Source organism: Nannobrachium achirus (genome assembly GCF_963921795.1).
Source record: "Nannobrachium achirus genome assembly, chromosome: 8".
Lineage (NCBI taxonomy): Eukaryota > Metazoa > Chordata > Actinopteri > Myctophiformes > Myctophidae > Nannobrachium > Nannobrachium achirus.
This window is the reverse complement of record NC_137817.1, coordinates 27,031,603-27,058,578: the sequence shown is the minus strand read 5'-3', so window position 1 is coordinate 27,058,578 and position 26,976 is coordinate 27,031,603. Positions and strand designations below refer to the sequence as shown.

Below are 26,976 nucleotides of genomic sequence, written 5' to 3'. Positions count from 1 at the left end.
GACCGCTTAAAACCCTCAATACTTATGTTTTCCCCTCTGCACCAAACCTCTGCCAAAAATATCCAATCTACAAGCTTGTAGATCTGCTTTTTTGCGTAAGTTATCTTCAGAATAGGGATGCTAGGGTTCAAGTGGTTAATGTAAAAGAAATATCCAATCACACAAAGATTAAGCGGACCCCCTGTAGTAACTCTGAGGACCCCCAAGGGGTCCCGGACCCCCTGTTGAAGACCCATGCATTGTAGCACTGATTGCTATGGGAACTAGAGCTACTTATTAAAAAAAAAAAACACACAGCACTTTATTGTATCCTTTAACTAAACCCATCTCCTGCTATAACAGAGGTGTTGTGTGCTATTTTTGTTGTAGTATCTCAGAGCAGGCACATTAGCAAGTCAAAGCGGAATTGCTTTCAAGTCAATCTCAATCAGCATTAGAGGAGCTGAGACAATAACACATCGTACCCACATGCAGGCATGAATCAGAGAATGAGAGAGAGAGAGAGAGAGAGAGAGAGAGAGAGAGAGAGAGAGAGAGAGAGAGAGAGAGAGAGGATGGAGGGAAGGACGGACGGAGATTGTGGGCTTGGCGGCTACCAAAAGTAGAGTGTTGTGAATACCATAGTTATATACTCAATAGTAGGGATGGGACGATATGAAAATGTCATATCACAATGATTGTGACAAAAGAAATCACGATTTACGATATTATCGCGATAATCAAAATCCATTATCCTGGGGTGGAACATTTGCCAAAAAATAGCAGATCTACAAGCTCACAACGCGCCGCGATGCGTTGTGAGCATGTAGATCGGCTATTTTTTGGTAAAAACATTTGATAGAGAGTGAAAAAAAAGACTGTATCAAGTCGGTATATTATAAGTACCTTTTACCAATATAGGTACCGGATATGCAGCTCGGCAAATAAAAGGTGAATTTATCCCTGTGCATGATGGAGGACGATATCACGATAAATTAAATCTCCACGATACGATTATTGTGAGTGTTTTTATCACGATAAACGATAATATTGCTTATCGTCCCATCCCTACTCAATAGATACCTCAATGGCCACTGCCGTTTATTGGAGCGATGCGACGACGTAGCCGCCATATGAAGAGGGGCAAGCCGTGCCTCCTAATGCATGTATGCCCCAAGTATGTCAGGTCTCTCCACAAGTAAAATCATAAGTCGCTGAATTCTCAACCGATTTTCAAGCGGTTTAGTTTGTTACAAATGCCAGCCATGTTTTTTGATATAGGATAGCTGGTTATATTTAAAATGTGGCTTTTCATATCAAAACACATTATCTTACGAAGCTAGTAACAGTTAGGGTTGTAAAAGAAACTTAGTCTCAGGTAATATAGGACTCAGGCTGCAGGCATATTTCTTACAGTGGAGTTGAGACAAGTTGCCCCAGGCTATATGGCGGCGACGTTGACGTTCGACACAGTGGCCAATGCAGTGTCTATGTATACAGTATTATGTCCATGGTTAAAACCAATTAAACCCATATTCGGTACTTCTTTGACAGGCGTTCGCCAGGGCTCTATATACCGATCTGCAATTATTTCGAAAATAGATCTACAACACTACGCTTAAACACGTTGTGAGCTTGTAGACCTGCTTATTTTTGCAGAACGTTCACGCCCCCAGTATTTTAGGGATGCTAGGTTTCATGTGTCTGTAGGTTTAAATGTTTTGGTTCCTGCACGTCAGCAGCTTTCTTGTGATCTTACAGTACATGCTGAGGGGCGTTATGCGTGTATACAATCCCAGGCACACTCTCCCAGCACCCGTGTACTGCGTGCAATGAGTCTGTGTTGAACAGTCGACGCGTGTATACGCTCATGTATACGTTCAAAGCGTATGTTCTCTCCATCTCCTATGGCTCCAAGCGACTGTTGGGTCCCTGCGGTGCCTGCTGTGTGGTTGGTTGGGTATAAATAGGAATATATAGATACTGACATGTTCAACAGACTCAACAACAGAGCCTGTTGAGGGTGGATGCATGTGTGTACACTGAAGAAAGCTCTCTCTCTCTCTCTCCCTCGCCGCAGTTCCAACAGCTCACTGACTGACTGACTGACTGACTGGAAACTGACTTGGAATCGATGCACGTGTTGGGAGACGAGAGAGCGAGGGACAGCAACAGCTTATATGTTGCCATCCTGTCAATTTGCCTCTCTTCGTCTCACATTCTCAATCTCTTTCTCATCCCTCTCAGTCTCTCGCTTTCGCACCTTCATTCCATCTTGTTGGGTCAACTTTATTCTATCCATCTGTCCGTCAAGTCCATGCGTCCGTCCATTTTGTTCTTTCCTTCGAGGAAAAAAAGACAGCAGTGAGCAAACAAAAGTAAAAAAAAAAAAAAACTAAAATAAAAAAATAACACTAGGAGATAGCGGTCCTAAAAAGTAGAATCCCCTCTGGCGTTAACAGAAGGGCTTTGACAGCAGAGGTCTTCCTCTTTTACAACCACCATCTCCATCGTTAAAATCCTAATCCTCAGCAGACACCCTGTGGGTTTGACAAGTTCCTTGCGGGAGCTCGTCGTGACCTTGGCCTCTGTCTTGTCGACGTGGTCACTGGTACTGGAGGTAGTTTTTGAGGGTCTGCGGCAGGGGGAGGGTGTCGATGTGGTGGATGCGTTCCCTTCCCAGCGTCAGGCGGGCCACTCGTCTGCACAGGTCCATGAGGGGCAGGGGCTCCGCTGTGAAGCACACCAACAGAGACACAGTGTTAGGATGGAGACAGAAGGACAACCTGGACTGTTAAACCAGTGGTTCTCAACCTGTGGGTCAGGAGGACCCCCAGGGGGGTCCCTAAATTATTTTGGGGGGGTCCCCAGATGATTGGCTTAATGTGCAACATTGTTTTCTCTCTCAACAGTAAACAAACCAGCATAAAGTTTAAGTGTATAGAGGGTATCTGCACATTCCTAAGTGACAATTTAAGTACTTTTTAATACCTCTAAAATGACAAATTAAACATTGACCAAATTGTCAAATATTAGTGGCGTTGAGGTGTTGTGAGCATGTAGATCGGCTATTTTCACAATAGAACCATTATACAAAATGTTATGCCTCAACTCTTAGTGCTCGTAGGGTGGGGGGTCCCCAGTTAATATATGATTATTTTAAGGGTCGCGACCTGAAAAGGTTGAGAACCACTGTGTTGAACACATCAAACCTAGTGTCCCTGTTCCGGCCGTGTCAAAATAGGTGAACATTCTGCAAACATATGGTTAAAATAAGCGTACAGTAGTAGCTTCACAAGCTACTGTATGTGTTGCATTGTGACCTTGCTGATCAGCTGTTTTCTCTATTTGACATACAGCAAAGTATATTGATTTTAAGTAGGGCTGGGATGCGATTAAAAATGTTAATCTAATCAATTACAGGCTCTGTGATTAATTAATCGCAATTAATCGCACATCGATATTTGACCTGAGAAGAAGTAAAACGCTCTGATCAGCTACTTCTCCCTTTGCGTTTGTTGTCTCTTCTTGGTTGGTGCATCGCTATGATTAGTATGCCCGAAACTGAAGGTTCTGTGGTGCAAAAACTAAGTGCGATTAAAATGTGTACATTTTTTTAATCACGTTTTTATGTAATTCATTAATCGCAATTAATCAGTTAAAGTCCCAGCCTTAGTTTTAAGTGGTGTCTGGGGCCATACTGGACCAAGTATAGAGCCGTGGGGGACCCCGGGCAGCTAAGTATACAGGGATTAAATGGTTAAATAGGTGTTGATGCTAAGCCAGTGTCTGTCTGCCCCCCTGGAAGCGCCATCTGCTTCAAAATCACTCACACTGCTCAGACTGAACATTACACACACCGGCTGTGAAGGAGGCACACGCATGGCTACGTGCACACACTGCAGCAAAATGAACCCCCACAATTTCCGCAACACACACACACACACACACACACACACACACACACACACACACACACACACACACACACACACACACACACACACACACACACACACACACACACACACACACACACACACACACACACACACACACACACACACACACACACACACACACACACACACGATGTACAGTAGATGCACCAAAATGTACATACACCACAATGTACACACACACACACACACAATGCATTAACACACACATGCACACAGGTCACATGTATAACTGTTCAAGGACATACAAGAGGCTGTCAGAGGGTCCCCTAAGGGTTCTTCTAAAAGGGCTGGTTGTGGCTACATAACCATTGAATTGACAGTACACACACACACACACACAGTAAAGTAACCAGTTTGCCTGTAGAAAGAATACACGTTAATATAATTAATAAGAAACTGTAATCTGTATTATAGGTCTGAGCTGTTCATAAGTAGATGTTGAACTAGGGATGGGACGATATGGACATTTCATATCACGATCATTGTGACAAAAGAAATCGCGATTTACGATATTAATATCATCAAGTACGTATATTATAAGTACCTTTTACCAATTATAGAGGGTTTAAATGGTACCGGATATGCAGCTCAGCAAATAAAAGGTGAATTTATCCCAGTGCAGTGCATGATGGAGGACGATATCACGATAAATAAAATCTCCACGATACGATTATCGTGAGTGTTTTTTAATCACGATATACGATAATATCACTTATCGTCCCACCCCTATGTCGAACCAGACCAAAGCAGTTGAAACGACTGAGACTGCCATCCTTGGCGCCCCTACTCACTCTAGTGGTGCCCAATTTTGTTGCCTTTTATGAAAGGGAAATTGATGATGAAATCTTACCGACAGTTCATTGCACAACATAACCAGATGCATTGCAGAGTGGCTTACGGTCACCTTCTGCTTCCCTCCCTTTTCCCAGAAAGCCTTGACTTCAAGTTTCACGTTCTATACACTTGTGTCTGTATATTGCACTTCCTTTATATATTTTTAGATATCTTCCTGAATACCATCCTTGTGGTAAGAAAGATGTTTAAGCATATGGCAGATAATTCAGTGTAACAGAAGAAAGCGTCTCAGAGACATCTCATTTGACTGTGAAACTGCAATATAATACATACAGTGATAATCAAGATCATGGATTCAGAGTGTGGACTCATTGTGTTTCCAAATTAGACTGTGACTAAGGAAGATTTCTTTTATAAATGAGAATTCCCCAGAGCAGCTAGACACACACTTTGCAAGAATATCACATCTCATCAAGCAAACACCTTATCATCCTTTCCCTGCACACATTATAAAAAGGAAAAAAGAAAGAAAAAAAGGGGTGAGGTGAAAAGAAAAACAGACACGCATTCAATTTTTAACCACAAAAACAACCATGCCTCAAGAGCTTTTTCCTGGCCCTGTGAGCTAACCCTCTCCGTCTCCCTCGTCAACAGAGGGCCTTGAGTGAGGAGGCTGGTGGTTTACATGGGGCCTGCGAGGCACGGAGGAGCCCAGAGATGGATGCGTCTTGCATTGGCCTAACAGCTCCCATCAATCAGACTCACCTCGCCCAGTGCACAGCCCCCCTGCAGCCTCCGATGAGGAGTGGTTACCATGACAACCGGTTGCTCACACCTCTTTGTGTGATGTCACGCATGCTCTGCTTGTGCGGGTGTGTGTTAAGTGAACAGGACAGGGTCTAATGACGGTGTGGTTCCCATGTGGAGCTCGGGTGCATCCCGCCACTCCGACATGTCTCCTTTCCGACATGTCTCCATTCCGACACTCTCTAACCCTAACCCTAAACTTAACCCCTATGGGAGTGTCGCCACTCCGACAATTAGAAGTCAATTTCGGAGTGGCGACATGTCGGAATGGAGAGCGCTCCCCGTGGAGCTCAGACTTCATGTGAGTCATCTATGATGTATTCATGACACGTGACTCCATATAGGGTCAAGGGTTTGATCCAACCACCACACATTTCCATTATAAAATAAAAGTTAAATACGTCCATAAAAAAAACATAAAAAACGTTCCTTGACCTACTGGCAGTCTGCACAAAAACCTTGGCACTGATCGGTCCAGCATTGATTTCGAGATGTGTCGCCTCTTAGAGAGCCACGTCATAAAAATGTTACTCTCCAGTCTCCAATGTTGCATATTTTTGCATTTTTTGTGTGTCCAGAGATAACCACATTGGTTTTGTACTTTAACTATTTTATCTTGTAATCTTGTAACATTTATATCCCACGATTTTGCAACCCATTTTTCACCCAGTGCCAATTATCTAATGTAATCCTGGGCGCTACACTCCCTCTGCCAACCTGGGGAGAGCAACAGACTGACCTCATACTTCCTTCTATGCATGAGTAGTCCAAGCCGCTACTTTTCACCTGACAGGGGAGAGATTCCCCGGCTGGACGCAGTGCGTGGAAGGAACACGTTATTCCAACCAGTTCCTTTCCCCTTCATCAGGTGCCCCTGGCTGGCCAGGGGACGGCAGTAGAGGATACTGCGTGTTCTTTGTGAGGGTACCTACCCTAGGAGACACGGGGAGAACATGCAAACTCCACACAGAAAGGCCCTTTTGTCAACCCCACTTAGGGTGTGGGCACTGTTGACGCGGAGAAGAGAACACGACCCCAGCGCCCACAGCGTCCCCATAACTATTTTAATGGAAGTCAATGGGGCTCTGATCAGACTTGCTGAAAGTGAAACGTCATAGAAGACTGTTGTCACAGGCTGGCCAGATGAAGTCTGACCCCTCGGCTCCACCGGAATCGCCGAGCATCGCGTTAACGCCAACGCTGGGAATGCCAACGCTGGGAACGCCAACGCTGGGAACGCTCCCTTTTTAATCAATGAAGGGTTTTTGACAGTGTCCGGCACGATGCCGTCATTTTGGTGGAGCCCTGGCCTGAGTATGCGTCACATTGCAACGCATTGTGAGCTTGTACAGTAGTTCTGCTATTGCAACGCATTGTGAGCTTGTACAGTAGTTCTTCTATTTTTGTGACTGGAGACTTGAAGCATTGTCCCCCAATGTTGCCGTCTTTCTTAACATCTCACCATCATCAGCACTAGTAGAGTACAACTGGTATCTTGGCAACATCCACAAGTTGTGTGGATTCTATTATATAATTTATAAAATAAATACCAAGCCTGTATAGTGAAGATGACACAGTACAGAGGAGTATTTAGAGAGTGAGCTTCTCGATGAGAGGTTATGAGGATGCTAACTGCTTGTTGAAAAATGGCCAATCCCAGCTGACACTAGCTGGCTCTCCATGGTTGGGGTTGATGTGGGCGATAAGTGGTCCTGTCAAACGCTGGTGTGAGACTGAGCAGACAGAGCATCAGCTGTCACTCAACTGACCCAATTAGGGGCTGATAGCACAATACTACAAAATGGTGTGTGGCGAGAGTAGCCTGCCATTGCCAGACTGATGATGTGGATCCTGAGGCTTTTTTGTATATTATTTAAATTTGTCCCAAAGCGACTGCAAAGGATTGCTGCCGTTTGTTTCAAAAAGCTTTATACTCTGGCCTGTATATGTATATAACGACGCAATGTGACATAGCTCTGTTTGCACAATGTGTATATTTCAACACTTGTGCGATATTGTGAAATGAATGTCATTAATTAGTCATTACAACTACTTACAACACTCACCATATGCACTACAGGCACTGGAATAATTAAGTACAGCATTGTCATAAAAGCCCTCTCTGTATGGAGATAGATATGTTGCAATATTCGTGAGCAAATAGGTTTGATTTGAGGACTTGTAATATGCGATCCGAACAGTTGTAGGTTGGAATTTGCGATGTGTTATCAGTCAACCACGCACACACGCACGCTCTAAATTTGAAGTTGCAAAAAGGAAAAAGAAATTGAGCTCACAGGAAAAAAGCACACATGTTGTTATATTTTGGTATTCAATTGAAAGGTTTTTTGAATATGAAGATTATTTTTGTATGTGTGTATATGTATGTGTGTTATGACTGATTACACATTTCAAATTCCAACCTATAACTGTTCGGAACACATATTACAAGTCCTCAAATCAAACCTATTTGCTCGAATATTGCAACATAATTTATCTATTGACCATACCTATGCTGGTGGTTTAATCAACGTTATGCTTCTTGTACATGTCAGTTAATACCTATTCTCAGCCATGACTTGTAACAGAAGTGGTGTGTACTGTATGTGTATGTGTGTGTATGTGTGCGTGTGTTTGTGGAGACTGGGTGTAGGCAGAGACAGACAAATACAATATTTTTGGGACCCTTCTGTAGGGAATCTGTCTCAAAATATTTCAACAGATGAAAGATGAGGAGGAAGTGAAGGAGGGGGAGAGAACTCACTGTGCAGGGGCATCACAAACAAGAGACATGCCTTTGTGTCTGAGTCCTGTATTAAAAAGGTGGAGAATTGTCAACAGCTGTTTCAAGTTAAGAATGTATAACTATTCCACTGTAGCTGCTTGCTTATTGTTTTCACAATACACTCAGTGTAATGAAATGCCATGGATAGACACAACTTACTGTAGCTATTGATGCCAGTACGTATATGCATATTTTCAGTCTTTTTCACAAAATATCCAAATCCAAAGTGTGTCTTTCAGTGCACTAGGATTCAGAAAAAGATTCAGTGCAGCCTTCCCCTCACTTCAATATACTGAACAAGTCAGGTTTATAATGAATCCTTGTTAATGAGCTGGAGGTGCTGCAGAGTAGGACACGAGCCAACAGTCATTTTCTCTGCCTCTGCGCAGTGATGGAGCCGTCCATCCATCACTGTTCCCTTGCACTCTGCCTGCTGTGATGGTCAGAGGACAGCTTGTGACAGGTTTATTGCACACTTAAAGGCCAGACAGTGTGGTCTACCACCGCAGCCATGATCTGGTTAAGGATGAATGAGTGTTTGATGAGCTGCTCGTCTACAAGGAGCCCCGAACAGGAAGACGCAAAGTTGGCAAACCCTGGACAGACAGATGGAGTCACACACACACACACACACACACACACACACACACACACACACACACACACACACACACACACACACACACACACACACACACACACACACACACACACACACACACACACACACACACACACACACACACACACACACACACACACACACACACACACACACACACAATATCTAATAAATGAGGAGGGAATGAAGGGGAGGGGAGGATGAAGGAATGGAGGTGAATTTGGGACAGTAGAGCGTCGGTGAGTCTGCTCTCACTGAGGTGGGACAGGTGACGGGCCCATCTCTGACGCACACACAGTCCACTTCACACAGACACCATGAGAGGCATGTGAGCCAATATAAGTGTAACTGTGTGTAAGAGTGTGTGTGTGTGTGTGTGTGTGTGTGTGTGTGTGTGTGTGTGTGTGTGTGTGTGTGTGTGTGTGTGTGTGTGTGTGTGTGTGTGTGTGCACGTGCAATATAAACAAGACCTACTTATGTCTCACTTGGAAATGTGGGCTTCAAAAGGTCCCATTTCTCATCCTCCCCCTTCTCCGTTTCAACTCAGTAGCTGCCGCCTCTCAGCCCCGCCCTTCCGAGAAGAGTGCGAAAGGCGACGGAAGCAACATTGTTGATTTCAAACTTTTCTTACCTAATAGATTGGGAGGATACAAGTGTATCGGCGTTGGCGCGTGACCTAGTTAAGGTAAGTGCCAGCGTGTCTCCAAAAGCAGTCCCGCATCGTGGTCCCAGAGAGTCTATCAGGGAGCGCACAGAGAGGGTTGGCGGGGGGAATATATTTGGAGATGGACAGAATGAGTGCAAAAATAATGTGACAAAAGAGGAGGGAGTATATAGGGGAGGAGGGCAAGCCATCACTCTCTCTATAATTGGAAATTCTAGTGTCCAAATTGAATCGTCCACTTGTGGTGGAATGCAATTGCTCAGCGAACCAACTCAAAGGGCGATGTGTGTGTGTATGTGTGTGTGCGGAGCGGGGAGGGGAGGGGAGGGGGGAGCGGGGGTAACATCTGACTCACCATTACCTGGCAGCACTGGGACAGTGGGGGGCAGACAGGAACACACAGTCTGCTCTATTTGGCTGGCCACTGTTCCCTAAGGAGGGTCTCTGTCCTCCTCCACTCGGGGCGGGGAGGCTCCTTAGGCCAGTTTATATTGAGGACCAATCTCACACTACACTGCACTAATACCCGAGCCGTACACACGTGCATACACCGCAGGCACATACACAAACACTGAACCGAAAAGCAATGCAGTCATCTATTGTGACCCCCCCCCCCCCTATTGTGAAGGTAGATGTTGGGAAATTTATCTTTAGTCATAATCACAGCTGAAGACGGGGACAAATAAGACATTCAGTTCCTGTGGCATGGCCCCAGACAGCAAACTACCCAGCAAACACGAAACACTGTCTCCTCTTCATAGACACAACACAACACTAAGTCAGCTAAACTGTTTCCACGGAAACTACCTGGCACAATTAGGTGTGTATACACTGAAGGGGATTTGCCCAATTTATTTTTGGCCCAAATAAATTGGGCGAAGGGTGGGATGCGGTGAGGGGTTGCTATGGTTGCAGAAAGACAGTAGAAAGAAAGGAGGTGAGACAAACCACAAAGAGCCGCTGATTAAAGAAAACAAGAATCATAGAAAAAAGAGGCAATGCATCCTCTCTTGTTGGCCTTGTTTAAATGTAAACGATTTTGGCTCGGCTTTCTGCAGTTAGCCCTGCTGGAGCCACTATGGTTTCTCAAAATCGTGTTAAGGTATGGAGACAAAGACAGCATTTCTTCCTGGAAAGAGCTAGCGAACAAAGTAGGCCTGGGGATTCGGCTGCATCTATTTTTTGTTTTGTATTCACAGGCTTTACCAAAGACAACGGTACATAAAAATCGATAGGAGGTATGGCATGCCTCAAGAGGAGTTAGGCTGTCAAGCATCTGGGGAGGCAGCGAGCCAGAGGACTAAAGTGACGAGTGATAGAGAGAGCGAGGAAGGACAAGAGAGCTGCATTAACGCAAAGTGTTAAGGGACAACGCAGCGACGCAGTGAGATTCATAGGGTTACTTATCTCCTCACACCTACCAGGGAATAAGAGAGAGAATAAGAGAATCTGGTAAAAGGGCGAGAGCAGGGAGAGGAGAAAATAATGTGAAAAGATTATTAAGAGCAAGAAAGTAACAAAAGAGTGGCGAGTGGATAAAATAATTGGAACCTTTCCAAAGTTGCTTCAAGAGGAAGAGTAGAATGCTGACGCGTGGAAAAGGGGGCCATGCAGTGACATCTTCAAACATGCATACTGATGCCTCCATTCTTCAGTGTTAGATGGAGATTATGCATCATTACTGCAACATGGCATATGGATATATCATATAGGGATATCCCCTGTGCATTGTTGCATAAATGCCTTGGAACATCCAAAGCATCCAGGCTCAATTGATTCCACGTACTGTGCATACTGGGAAACATGTCATTATTAGTGAGGCAATACGAATATCACAAGGAATCAGTGTGATGACATGTTGGGGAGATACTGTATAACGAAGGGGAGGAAAGGGCAGTAGAAGCTAGGGATTTCTTGCTTGTGACTCTAGGAACGTTAGAACATTAACATTACAGTGTTGCCTGCCTGCTTCCTCCAAGCTTCATTAGTTTAACGAGATACAGGAATAGAAAAAGAAAACATCAAACAATTTGTGCACTTTTCAAGCCTCATTTAGCCTATAAAGATGCTTACAACAAATACCAAAACAAAAGGGTAGAGACGATTTGTAGGGAGGAGGTGGAAAAGGAAGGGAGATAATTCTAACCTAGATCTCTTTACCCACCAACTTCATGCTTCATTGTCTCCACCAGCCGAAGGCAGGGGGAGAGTATGTTTTCGCCTCTGTGCGTGCGTGCGTCCGTCCGTCCTCCGAGTTTGTTACCAGCTAATCTCCGGCGCCGTTGGCCCGGTCGCTGCCAAAATGAGCACACACACTCCCTGGATGCCAATTCAGAACCTCTGCCCCACATTTTTCAAATGGCCCTGTTCTAGCGCCACCATGAGGCCAATGTTTGCAAAACACATTTCATCACGCAAATCTGTAGACAGCATCTCTACAGTCATGTGATCGACACGGATTTGTCTGATTGTCCATATTCCATCCTGATTGGCTGATATTGGCTTTCAAAGTTTATAAGTTGGTCCATTTTGGACAAAATGCCTCAAATCACAAACGCAGAGTGCAATTAACATGAAATCGCACTCACCCGTTCCCACTAGGCCGAGGAAGAAATGCCACTTCAAATTCAGCCTCATGGTGGCGCTATAACAGGCCAATGCGTGGTTTTACCTATAACTCCACCGATCAGTTTCAAACTTTGTAAGCGCACTCCCTGGATGCCAATTCAGAACCTCTGCCCCACATTTTTCACATGGGCCTGTTCTAGCGCCACCAGGAGGCCAATTTGTGCAAAACTAACTTTTGGCCAGTACTCCTACAGATTTTGTCCAAAAATCACGCAAACCGGTAGACAGTATCTCTACAGTCATGTGATCGACATGGATCTGTCTGATTGTCCATATTCCATCCTGATTGGCTGAGATTGGCTTTCAAAGTTTGTAAGATTGGTCCGTTTTGGACAAAATGCCTCAAATCACAAACGCAGAGTGCAATTAACATGCAATCGTGCACACACGTTGAAATCAGCCTCATGGTGGCGCTATAACAGGCCAATTCGTGGTTTTACCTAATTAAATCCACCGATCAGTTTCAAACTTTGTAAGCGCACTCCTTATAGGCCAAGGAAAAACCCTTTCCTTGCATTTTTCACATCAGCCTTTTATAGCGCCACCAGGAGGCCGACTTATGTAAGACATATTTTTGGATATTACTCCTTCAGATTTTACCCAAAATTAACACAAATCAATACACAGTATCTCTACAGTCATATGATCAAGACGGATCTGTCCCGTATTAAATATTCCATCCTGATTGGCTAAGATTGGCCTCCAATTAAACTTGCTGCAAACTGCAGGATTGATCCGTTTCGAACAAAATGCCTCAAATCAAACACAGCGTGCAATTGTAATGAAATTGTGCACGCACAGTCGCAAAAGGCCAAGGAAGAAATTACACTAATCAGCCTCATGGTGGCGCCATGAAAGGTCTAAGATTGGTGAAGAACACATGTCACCCTTTTTACATTGGCCTATTATAGCACCACCAGGACGCGTGGCCTGGTGGAGACCTGTGCTCGGAAGAGCACTTCTTCTAGTTTTTAACAGGGTTCCCACACATTTTTAACAATGAATGTCTAAAACTTTTCCAGAACATTTAACCCAACAAATCCATTGTAACTTCAAACTCCATGTAGATTCATTGAAAACACACAAATTGAAAACACAACAATTTGCAAGTGTGACTCGCGTCGTGACAACCACACTGGTTATAATGAGACTGTATGTCCATATATGGACATTCCCAGATATGGGCTTAATATTGATGGCACCAGGGATCTCCATATGTGGGCATAAAAGGGACAAGGACAGAATTCATTTGCAAGTGTGGTTGCTGTGACGTGAGTCACACTTGCAAATGAATTCTGTCTTGGGCATATATGGAGCGTGACATGAGACTGACGCACATGAGCTGCAGGTTTTCATAGTAAATGCGACCTACAGTCGCAACTAGTACTGTGGATCTTGGGTTCCACATGGGAATATCTTATATATGTTATGTACATAATTAGGACGATACCCACTCATTATCAAAGTTAAGAAGACAGAATTTACATTTTATAACCACCTAAAAGAAAGCAACCCAGACACGCTCCATAAGAAAGCCCTCAACCATAGAGAAAACCTACAGGGATGCCCCCTTAGTCAGCTGGTTCAGGGACTGCAAAACACAAGCACAGCTACCAGACAGAAAACCCATTGGACTAAACCAGATTATAAGAAACAAAAGGAAAGCTACCTGATGTAATGGAAAGAGACAACCCAAAACCAAAGCAAAATGTAATGCTATTTAGCCCTTAACACGTTGCAAGCCGCGGCAGAACCCTCTGAACAGAGGTAGCGCCGAAGAAATAAGCCATTTATTTACAAACATGTTTTAAAAAAACAAAGCCCACATGATAACAACACGTACTGGAGTGCTCGACACAGCGTACATATTCATCCTGCAGAGGTCGGCGATCTTACTTTGGCGAGGCGGAGGGGAGATCAATTCCATTCGTTTACGTGCGGCGAAGCAGGGAAAGGAGCGATAGAGAAGCGGCGCCCGAACGTGATTGAAACCGCGATCCACGAACAGAGACAAAGACCAGCCATCTTGTTTGAGCTTCTTGCTGAGTTTCAACACTGGGGAGAGGATGAGGCTCCTCCTGGCCAGCCATCCATCCAGAATGTGAGTCAACGGCGTGGCCTGCTGGATATTAGGAGTATCACACCCAGCACCAGAAAATGACTGTCAGAGCATATTAACCCTTTCAGATCGCTCCAAAAAGACACAGAGAAGAATTTCCGATGTTTTTTTTTTTTTTTATTATAATTTATATCAAAAGTCCGGGAATAGACGTGTGGCTGATGGGACCCAGTAGGAAGTCCGAGGGAGTACGGCCAGGCTTAGAAGGTGTTAATAGAGAATATACATTGGCAGAATACCTGAGCACTGTGAACAAGCAAGGGTGAGAAGCGACTGTCAGTTTGTGCTGAAACACGTCAGTGAAACAATTCCCTCGAAAGAAGACTACGAGTGGCAACGCACAGACGCACACGCACACACACACACACACACACACACACACACACACACACACACACACACACACACACACACACACACACACACACACACACACAGGGGTCCGTTGAACTGCGTGTTAGCCAACTGCGACAGTAGTAGGCCTGTCACAATTATTACATAACTGTCTAATCGCAATTATTTGTGGCATTCGCAATTATTTTGTTATTTTGCATATTCGTCATAATTGTTTCCATGTTGAGAAATGTTCATATAGTTTCAAACATTTTCAAAAAGGAGTGGAAATTTCTACTAGCAATGTTCTTTTTTGTTTATAAAGTTGTCAAATATCTCAGTCATGTCTTTGTATATTTAGGTTATGTGTGATATCTGCCATGTACAACTTCAAAGCCTACAAGCCAAACAGAAATGTAATTGTGTAATGTAAACGACAAAAACAGTAAAACACAATTAAATCGTTAATCGCAATTAATGGCCGACAATTAATCGTCATGTAAAATGTCATAATTGTGACAGCCCTAGACAGGAACGCCCCATCTGTCAGAGGTTTGTTCCATGAATCAGCGTGTTAAGCAGTGACAGCTGACTGAGCAGCATTTGCACAGACCCATGTGAGAGGCAATCAGCGGCACTGTATTAGCGTGACTCACGGACTGACGGGACGGACATGAGGCGGACGTTTTGATACTAAATGCGACCCGACGGTCGCAATGACCCAAAACTTTACACGTTTACATGGTACCGATGAGAACAGAAAAGTGAAGTTGTGTTCTCAGTTCTCACTTTTTTTCTGTGTTTAGTGTGCACGCCAGGTGGTGGTGTGACGCGCTGCCAGATAGACCAGTAACACATGCGTAGAACCCCTTCCATTCTACTTCCTATCACAGCTGTTTGCGGTTTATAGATTATTTTAAATAGTTTAGGGAAAATTGTTGATAATTGTCCCAAAGTTGACTGCAAACTCTTGATAGGCTATTTGTTTCAAAAAGCTTGATACCCTTGCCAACATAAATATATAACGTTGTAAATGATGTGACATAACTTTGTTTAACACAATGCTGTACCCCCTCCAACTGTGCATTTCCCCCTTTTTCTTTCTTAAATGTATTATGCTTTGACACTTGCTTTGGCAATGTATGTTTTCTCATGCCAATAAAGCTCCTTTGAATTGGTTGTACAGTATGTACATTGTACATACGTATTATGTAACAAAACAACATACAGATAGATGCACACACGACACGTGTCAAAATCATGACACAAAAAAGCCTGAAGGCTTTATTTCCATTGTGGTCCTTTAAAGAGACTATTCTATAATAATAGATCAAGGTGGTGATCTATTATTCAATGACACCACAGATGATGATATGTAACGGACTCCGGAGGTAGGGAGAAACTGAGAGCTCAGGGGGAATCTTTTTTTTTTTTTTTTCTGTCATGAAAATGAAGACATGGACTTTTGTCAATTAATTCATTCCAACTACTGTACACAATGTCCTGATCTCTGCCTTTCCTTTGATATGCAATTTCAAACAGGGACGTGCTGGGCCCCTGATTCAGCCCGGGAAAAAGAGTTGTAGAGGCCCTCATTGCGCGCTATAGAGAGAGATTTCTCTCTATAGCGCTGCTGCTACTCAAAGATTTGCCATTTCAGATCATGACAAGTGACAAGCCAAAGGGCCAATTACATGAGTTATATTTTGTCGTTGTCGGGTGGAAACCTTGTATGTCCAAAACCGTTTGTTTTGTATTTATCATTTAAAAAATGAATTAAACTAGTGAAAACAGCCGATCTACAAGCAGATTTGTAGATCTGCTGTTTTCACTACTTTTGTGCGACGGCCTTGTATTATGAAAATATTTACACATTTGAAACTTGGAGATACAAGGTTTCTGCCCGACAGTGACGATTTACTTTGTTGGCCACCCAGCCCCCAAAATGGACATTTTATTTTAATTTTTTTCTTAATGGCCGGCCTGGACCCGTTTGGGGGTTGGCCCGCTTTTCCCAATGGCCAGCACGTCCCTGATTTCAAACTAACATAAGAAGTACAAGAAGTCAAATTATCTCAGCCACACCAACTCAAGACGGCCAAAGACTGATTTTGTTCGGCGGTTCCCGACATTCGGTCATGTTGGAAGTCACCATTATTACAGAAATATATACTGCATGCTATGCTGAACGTAATCCACTTAGTGTCATCTTTTCAAAATGCATATTTACCGTACAGTTTGTGTTTGTATGCTTATTTCGCAATACCTATTGCGCAATCCTCTGTAGAGTGAATTTGTCATTCTCATCACAAAAGTATCGGGTTTCAAGAGGGAAGGGGGGGGGGTTAGAGAGAGAGAGAGAGAGGAGAGAGAGAGAAGAGAGAGAGAGAAGTAAGATACAATACGGTACAGTCAGGTACAGTAGAGTACAGCAAAGTACAGTAAGGTAAAGTAGAGTACAGTAGAGTACAGCAAAGTACAGTAAGGTAAAGTAGAGTACAGTAGAGTACATTAAAGTACAGTACAGTAAGGTAAAGTAGAGTACAGTAGAGTACATTAAAGTACAGTACAGTAAGGTAAAGTAAGGTACAGTAGAGTACATTAAAGTACAGTAAGGTATAGTAAGGTACAGTAGAGTACATTAAAGTACAGTAAGGTATAGTAAGGTACAGTAGAGTACATTAAAGTACAGTACAGTAAGGTACAGTAGAGTACATTAAAGTACAGTACAGTAAGGCACAGTAGAGTACATTAAAGTACAGTACAGTAAGGTAGTACAGTAAGATACAGTACAGCAAGGTACAGCATAGTACAGTACAATACGGTACAGCAAAGTACAGTAGAGTACAGCAAAGTACAGTACAATACGGTACAGCAAGGTACAGTAGAGTACAGCAAAGTACAGTACAATACGGTACAGTCAGGTACAGTAGAGTAAAGCAAAGTACAGTAAGGTAAAGTAGAGTACAGTACAATACGGTACAGTCAGGTACAGTAGAGTACAGCAAAGTACAGTACAATACAGTACAGTCAGGTACAGTAGAGTACAGCAAAGTACAGTAAGGTAAAGTAGAGTACAGTAGAGTACAGCAAAGTACAGTAAGGTAAAGTAGAGTACAGTAGAGTACATTAAAGTACAGTACAGTAAGGTAAAGTAGAGTACAGTAGAGTACATTAAAGTAGAGTACAGTAAGGTAAAGTAGAGTACAGTAGAGTACATTAAAGTACAGTACAGTAAGGTATAGTAAGGTACAGTAGAGTAAGGTAAAGTAGAGTACAGTAGAGTACATTAAAGTACAGTACAGTAAGGTAAAGTAGAGTACAGTAGAGTACATTAAAGTACAGTACAGTAAGGTATAGTAAGGTACAGTAGAGTACATTAAAGTATAGTAAGGTACAGTAGAGTACTTTAAAGTACAGTACAGTAAGGTACAGTAGAGTACAGTAAAGTACAGTACAGTAAGGTACAGTAGAGTACAGTAAAGTACAGTACAGTAAGTGGATGGATGGATGGATGGATGGATGGATGGATGGATGGATGGATAGATGGATGCATGGATGTGGATGGATGGATGTGGATGGATGGATGTGGATGGATGGATGTGGATGGATGGATGGGTGGGTGGATGGATGGATGGATGGATGGATGGATGGATGGATGTGAATGGATGGATGTGGATGGATGGATGGATGGATGGATGGATGGATGGATGTGGATGGATGGATGGATGTGGATGGACGGATGGATGAATGTGGATGGATGGATGTGGATGGATGGATGTGGATGGATGGATGGATGGATGTGGATGGATGGATGGATGTGGATGGATGGATGGATGGATGGGTGTGGATGGATGGATGTGGATGGATGGATGTGGATGGATGGATGGATGGATGGATGCATGGATGGATGCATGGATGGATGGATGGATGGATGGATGGATGGATGGATGGATGTGGATGGATGGATGGATGTGGATGGATGCATGTATGTGGATGGATGGATGCATGGATGGATGGATGGATGTGGATGGATGGATGGATGGATGTGGATGGATGGATGGATGGATGGATGGATGTGGATGGATGGATGTGGATGGATGGATGGATGTGGATGGATGGATGGATGGATGTGTGTGTGGATGGATGGATGGATGTGGATGGATGGATGTGGGTGGATCACTGCTGCAACGTAGCTGTGAGCGCCTGCGAAGCAGGCGCGATCTCTAGATGTGAGCGGCCCGAAGGGCCGCGAACCTCTAGTATTTTCAATACGAAATGGCAAGGCAATGTTCTCAGTGGCTTGGATGTCAGTTGAAGTCTCCAGTATACCTAGCGTACCTATTCTGGACATATCATAATAGGGGGAACATTAGGCAAAATTAGGTGAACATTCAGCAAAGATATACTCATATCTTCATATCTTTTCTACAAGCTCATAGCTTGAGCTTGTAGATCAGAGCTGTTTTTGCCATTTTCACTGTGCCAGAGCAGAGACACAGTGTGCTACTGTAGAAAAGTGGGGAACTCAGTGGAAAACGGTGTGTTTAATCAGCTTCCTGTGAGTAAACAAAGCGGCAGCCACTGTCACTGTGGGCTTTTTATAGATCAATGCAGGGCACAGAAAATCAGGTATAAATACCTTATGCAATTTGCATCTCTCGCTCGCTCACGCTCAGTGTCACATGCTAAGTGTACAGAAGACACATATATAATATGTACACGTATATACACACACTCCTTATATGGATTTGATCATGCACTTCTTTATTCTCAAGCATGCTTTAACCTAAATCTTATATTTTGACATATTTGTCAAAAATGTTTTGTTTTATTTTAGTTTATTGTATTTTATATTCGTTTATTTGCAACTATGTATGTTTTTTTTTGTGGACACCAGGAAGACTAGCCGATTGCCATGGCTCCAGCTAATGGGATCCTTAAAAAGGAATCCAAGTCTACCTGGTTCGGTCATTGCATCCTGCTCAGTGGTCAAAACAGAGTGGCCGTTTCTACCCCATAAAGGAGGTGTTGCCCACTTTTCCCCCTCTTTTTTTTACCTAATCGGTTCCCAGATTGCATCTCTTCATAGTGGAAGTGGAAATAGATAGACAATAGCTATGTCTTTTAAGGAGTAGATCTCCCCAAAATGACTTTTTTTCTATTGATTACTCATGCCATGGAGACAAAGTTCAATAATATTTCTTTCTATTTTTCGCATTCTGCATCAATTGAGAAAAAGTCATTTTGGGAGTGAAATACTCCTACACAGAGCCTCAGAGTGTTATCAAGCCTAACTGGGCATGAAAAGAACTATAGGGTAGGCCCGGTTTCATGCTGAAAATGTATGCTAATTAGTTCAGGCTGTGCAAAAAAACATGAATAAATACACAAGCGCAAGCAATGACTGAACATTTTGAGTAGAGAGCACATAGACAGTGCAAAGAGCACATCGCTGCATGCCTGGCTGACAGCTCACAGTGGATGTTTTCCCACCACCTCAAGCTCAACAGAGATAAAAGTGAGCTTCCCTTCTTCTTCCCAGGTAAGCCCTGCCCCATGCAGTCTCTCACTATGCCTATGTGTCTGGGTATTTTCAGGCCTGTTGAGAACTAGTTCTAGTACATTGACCATGGAACCAAAAACACCTTCTCCTCACCTTTGACTTCTACATCTTAAGTTGCCTCCACACCGAAAATACTACAGGAGACTCTTTCTAACTGTTCACAGACTGCAAAGAACTGCAAAAAACTAAGCACATTGTTTTCCAGACGACTGTACGCCGACTGTAGTTACTGTACTCGGTTGTGCGCGTGCGGACTGTGTTGCCAGGTCTGCTCGTTATAAGCGACTTTGATCCTGTTTTCCTATAATGTTGTTAGTTGTGGATTACTTTTGTTTGGGCTTGTTTCTGAAGTGTAGTTGCTTATTTGGCCTTGCTTTCAACATTCTTTCAGAATAGCTAATGTAATAGAGCTCAATAGGTGAAACTGGTCGCTTCTTTTGGGCTTGTTTCCATAGACCTGGTCACTTGTTTCACTCACAGAATCTGGCAACCGGAGGGCAGATGCGGAGATTCTTTCTGTGCAGTGTTTTTCTCCTCTCACCAAAACAACACACAGCACTATTACTAGCGTTGCTTTGGAGTTGATTAGTATAGGAATTGAGAGTTGAGATTGAGAATATGGTATTTAGTTAAAATGTGCCACGAGAAAATGTCTCTGGCTTATTTAGGCTTTGTTTCTGCAGCTGCAGCAAACTAATGTCCACTCTACAGGAGTATCAAGTCGCCTCAATCCTACCGACCGAAAGACTGAGCAGGTTTGGTTTTCGATCGACGGGTTCCGACAGCCCTATCGAGGGCAAGCGCCTCTTGCCGACAAGTTGCCGATGGCTCCCGGTCGGCAGCAGACGCTGTCCGCCGCCGATTCGTGGCCGAAACGTTGCGGTTAAAACCTTGCTTTATTCTCTCAGATACCTCACCCCTGGTACTAGCCATGGCTGTGTTGCTGAACTTTGGGTCGATTCAGCAGATATCTGCCCTGGGGAAACACGCAGCCTTGCCTCAGCACTTCTACATACAAGCAGCAACCCCCAAACATAACATTGTTCTGCTGTGAAGAAATTACATAAAAGAAAAAAAAGAAGAAGAAAAAAAAAAGAATTACATGCCGACATCTGCCCCTGCTCATCTATGCAACGCTGCATAAAAAAACACATGCAGACCTTGCAAGTCATTTATAGTTAATATCATGCCTTTATCGCCCCCGAAATGAAGCCCAATATGTGTGCCTAGGCCTATGGCAAATATAGCTGTATAAGAGTTCAGTGAATGCTATATTTGGTACCAGGGTAATGCGTTTCAATATTTTTCATGAAGTTGCATGCAGAGATCAGTTGATGAGGGAGTATGCTAAACTTCAACAGGGATTAGGTGGAAATCCCTGGAATGAGAATGAGGAGTTCATTGGAAGAATAGACATCCTTAAGCCCCGTGCACACTGGGCCGATCCCGGGGCCGATTCCCCCGGGGCCGATTGTCGGGATGATCCCCGGGAAAATCGTTCGGTCGGCCCCGGAATCGGTCTTCACTCTGAACGGTACCCCGACACGAACGGATTATGTTAATTAGTTTTTTATGACATCGGGACTCATCCGGAGCGCTCACGATAATATCAAAAAAGCTTGATATTGTCGGGTCATCGGGTAGGAATCCTTTTCAATTAATGTCGTCTGAATGAGCCCACGGGATTGCTTCAGATTATATGAAGCCAGCTCTTCCCTTTTTTTTAGGCTGCGCAGAGTGTAGGCCTACACCTCACAATAGAATAGCCTACACTTTTATTATTATTATTACCTACTTACTTTTTACTTTAGCCTACTTTCTCCCTAAAATGTTGTAATCACTTGTTCAAAAACGTTATAGCCTATAGCGTTCTTTTTTTTTCATTTTTTTTTTCTTCTGCGCAGTCATTTGGCGGAGTTGAAGTTCTCTTCTGCTCTATCTTGCTATATAGACATAGCCTATGCTCATGTCTGTGTAATGTCTGGCTGGTTGCTGGTTAAAATGGTGGTTGATGCTACTATGCCACATTATTCATATAATGTAATAGGCTACTCAAGAGACATTCCATTGCATTCCTTTATTTATTTTTTACTTTTACGCGCGGGCTGCGGGCACGTCATTGCGTCTCTCGTGCTGTCAGTTTGTTCATTGGTCCTCAAAGAGGACCGCCAGTCCTTGGGGAGTTCCAGGGGGTCCCCAGCTAAATGATATTGAGGAACCTAGGCCTGTCCCTATTCTATATGCTTGGATGAGGTGGTGGGACAGTAAAAAAAAAGCGAGAGGGTTAAACTTTTTTTTTTTCTGCGACTGCACGCACACAACGGCGAGGTTTGGACATTCATAATTGCTATTAGCTGATTAAGCTCATGTCTGTTTAATGTCTGGCTGGTTGCCGTTAAAATGCTGGTTGATGCTATAGGCCTATGCCACATTATTATTCATATAGGCTAATGTCATCATACTCAAAGTCAGAGAGACATACATTCCTTGGGATTTTTTTTCTTCTTTTTTACTACGTGTGGTCTTTTTTCTTGTTCTGTTTGGTGTTGTACAACTCATTAACACCACGCAATTTAGGCTATTGTTCAAATATCATTCCCACGTAATATTACAGTGCACACGACACAGGATTATTTGGTCATCAAAATGCGCAGCATGGTTAATGTTCCCAAAATAACAGATCTGTTCTCTGCAACTTGACAGTGTATGGAACCAAGTGAACCCTACAGGTAAATGTTCCTTTTTGGACAGTTGATTGAAGGCTTGGATGAGGCAATGGATTTTATTAAATCAATGATATTGGAGATGCGACACTCTCATTGCACACTGCGAAAGTTTGCGTACAAACCGCAACATTCCAGAAGAGTGGCAGTGATGGAGACTGTAATCTTTTAAAAATATGTATAGTATACTATATAGTATATTTAAAATATGTATATAGCACTACATCGTTCAAGTTCAAACTCTCTCGCATGCTCACAAGACGCTCACATCACAACATGTCGCTTTGATGTCATTCAGAATGTAATGGGCAATTTCCTATTGATCAGATACACACCTGAAAGCATTCACGCTGATGAACAGTTAATTTGAGCAGTGATGGAAAAAGTACTCCCATTCTTTACTTAAGTAAAAGTATCAATACTGCATTATAGCTACAAATATGTCACAGACAGAGAGAGAGGGAGAGAGAGAGAGAGAGAGAGAGAGAGAGAGAGAGAGAGAGAGAGAGAGAGAGAGAGAGAGAGAGAGAGACTCTTATAGCGAATATATTTGTTTAATTTCGCCGTTTTATAATATTTAATTGGCAGCACTGATGAAAGCACCATGCGTGCCTTGTAGAGAGGCTGCGCAAAAAAAGAAAAGGAAAAAAAAAGCAGTTGATGACCAGCGCGCGACGGAGCTGTCATTTGATGCACATTGCAATAGTATTTTACAGAATCCACAACGCCAATATTTATTATAATGTAAATACAAATATTGGAGTTGCCCACAATCTGCACCATTCCAGAAGAGTGCGGGGATGGAGAGACTAGAGAATCTCCTGAAAGACGGACGGAATGTAAAGTAACTGAAATCATACTGGAAAGTAGGCAATTTCAAACGCAGTTTCTTTTTTCTTGTTTTGTTTGGTGTTGCACTGCGGGACTCATTGAATATGCGAACAGAAGGTAATAAAATGGATTTGGGAGCATAGCCTAATTACAATGCTTGTCTCATAAAAAACAATATATATGTTATAGTTGAAGGGCAAATACACGTTATACACAGTAGTATGGTCGGCAATGTGCGAGCCCATGGCACCTTCTGCGACCCCAAGTTGGGTCGGGACACATAGTTTGAGAACCGCTGCCACTTTGTCTTTCCGTGGAGGCTGGAGCCTTGTTTCTTTATTCAATCAACTGCCAGAAAAAATAAAATTAAACTTTTTCCCCACTCAACTCTGGCCCGAGATCGCTAGGGGTGGTCATCCAGGATATCTGGCTCAATTGAAAAGGTATCAGATATTTCACTGGCACAGCGGGATATACCGGGCCCGAATTCAAGGCAGAGGATCGCTGTCGTTTGAAATGAACACCGATAAACCCCCGGGCACGAGATCTGATCTGATGCAATATCGCATTTCGTCTGCGTGGGCCCTTAGACAAGAAAAGGGGTGGGGGATGGGGGCAAGCTAGTGCACAGAACTTGCCAAGTTTGAATAAAATAAAGAGGTTTTCTCTGTAAGCCATTTGGTTTGTAAGCCTGGGACACGACACGGCACGGCACATAACAATTCTATCTGAAACGCCTTTGCATCCAGCAGTTATACATTACACATGCACAAGCAGATATAGCAACGGTACCAAAGCACCATTTTTGAATATAAAAATCACACCCAGTGTGAAGTGAGCGGTTCCCTTTTATGACTTAATCGAGCATATAAACCACCGAATGTCTTTCTGTCTGAGTGTCTGATCCATGCCACTTTCTCCTCGGTGGCTGGAGAAACCTAACTGCAAAGCCCGTTCTGCGAAGCCCTTTCACAAATTATATGCTGTATATTAGCGTTTTTATGTTAACACGGCTTATTCCATTGTCACCATGGTTACAGCCGTCGCCTTGGTTACAGCCCTCCCAAGCTATGGGACGATTGCTGCGTTTACTCCACTGGCCGTGAAGGCGACGAGGGCTTGCATTTAGAAGCCGTCTCCACACACACAGCCTCTTATGAGCGGCAGCCCACTAAATTTCATTTTCCAGAGCACTCGCACGCACATTGACAAGTGCACTGTGTGTGTGTCTGTGTCATCCACATTTTTGTTAGCTCTTGATGCTAAGTTTTAGGGCCTACAATGCTTGCCGTGCGCTTCCCGTGCGCTTCCCGTGTGTGTGTGTGTGTGTGTGTGTGTGTGTGTGTGTGTGTGTGTGTGTGTGTGTGTGTGTGTGTGTTGGGGAAAATATCAATAGTCTGACGTCCCATTAGTCCTCCTGTGTGTGTGTGTGTGTGTGTGTGTGTGTGTGTGTGTGTGTGTGTGTGTGTGTGTGTGTGTGTGTGTGTGTGTGTGTGTGTGTGTGCAATCAGAGACAGCGAGGAACAACATTTCTCCCTTCTCCCGACACCCACATCAAACTGTTATTCACTTACGTGGGTCGCACGCGTGGCTATGCGGGTACAACATTTCTCACATCAAGACGTTATTTGCTTGTCCACCATAATGTAGGTCGCTACCACCGCGCACTGGGTACACATGCGTGCGTGTGTGTTTGAGAGTGCTTTAACTATCTCATATCACCAAACGCACCCAAATGACCAATGTTGTATACAAATACATATTAACGCATACATAATCCCCATTATTAGTTCATTGCCAGTCAAACTGTTCAACAAATTTTGATGGATTTTGATAAAAATACTATTGGTAGCATGCTACTTTTATTTCAAAGTATGATGTACTGTTATTAAATGTTTACTGATCAACTATATTCACAATTATAGCAAAGCAATCCTTCTACACATTTATCAACACTGTCTGTCTCAATACACTGCACTCCTCCATGGGTTACATTAATCTACAATTGCAGGTCTGCTCCTTACATTTTTGCTCCTACATTTTCTTCTAAGCGTCACCAGTTAAAGTTACTTCCATCCATCATATACTGTGTGCACACCCCATAAGACACACACTGCACATAATTTCTGAGCACATAACTTCGAACGGGTAAGGGCTAGTAGTTTAATTTCATTAAGCGTCCCGCGAAGCTTGGCCAATCTCAAGCTCTGCGGGATGGACAAATGGACTGGTGGACATACACACAAATGTAGAAGCGGTTAGCACCGCTCAAAAACTCAAACTCTTGCTCAACCCTAATGAAGAAGAATGAAGAGGAGAACGCAAGATGCAGACAAACTGATGAAAATAAAATGATCTCTCCTTCTCCCCGTTCTCTTCCAATGCAGCTCATAAACCATTACAGTGCAACTAGCTGGGTGTGTAAGCTGATGTGTCAGGTGTGTTTTACTTACGATCTAGTCCGTTAACGTAGCGGATAGAAACCTCACAGTGTCCCCACACGGCACTGACGATGGGGTACAGCCTCTTGCCCTTTAACCCCCTGAAGGCCACGCCAAGATACTGTCCATCCACCATAAAGCTCAACGTGCCCTCGTCCATGTCCAGGATCACCGTCAGAGAGTCCGGCAGCACAAACGACTCGTCTGCCTCTAGGAAACAAGGGTAGGTGGGCGGCGAGGTGGAAGCCGGCCGGTTTTTCCCGTCATGGTAGAGTCTGTTCCGGCCCAGGTCCCAGCCCCAGGATTCAGAGTCCGAGCCCACCAGGGCCGTGTAGCCTACCGAGTGTAAAGGGGCCTCGGCACTGGCCACGCCCACCACGGCGTGAGTGCCTCTTTGCCTGGCTGGCCAGTGGATCCTCCACACATGGAGGCCCCGGGTGTAGCCCACCCTGCTCCGTATGCAGTCTGTGCTCTGTGCCACAGGGTGGCGGTGGAACGTCAGCTTGTCGTCCTCCTTGACGAAGACGTTGAGTGAACGGTCGTCGGGGTTCCAGGCGTGGCGCAGCTGTGTCTCCGGGCTGGCCGAGGGCATGTCCAACAGCAGGTCCAGCCTGGGGGGCCGGCAGAAGTCCGGGCCACGCAGCTCGCGCCGTACCGGCCGGTAGGAGGGCTCACCCCGCACATCCACCGACTTGATACTACCGGAGATCTTCTGGCCCAT

At 43.9% G+C, this 26,976-nt stretch overlaps 1 protein-coding gene across 1 annotated transcript; it reads right to left on the bottom strand.

Moving 5' to 3' along the window:
* Window positions 1-2,584: 2,584 nt before the first annotated feature.
* LOC308289607 (SPRY domain-containing SOCS box protein 4-like) lies at window positions 2,585-26,976 on the bottom strand (the record flags this gene model as incomplete). Its single annotated transcript, XM_080731342.1, has 2 exons — window positions 2,585-2,712; window positions 26,268-26,976. The coding sequence occupies 2 exons, from the start codon at window positions 26,974-26,976 to the stop codon at window positions 2,585-2,587; spliced, it is 837 nt and encodes a 278-aa protein (XP_080587468.1).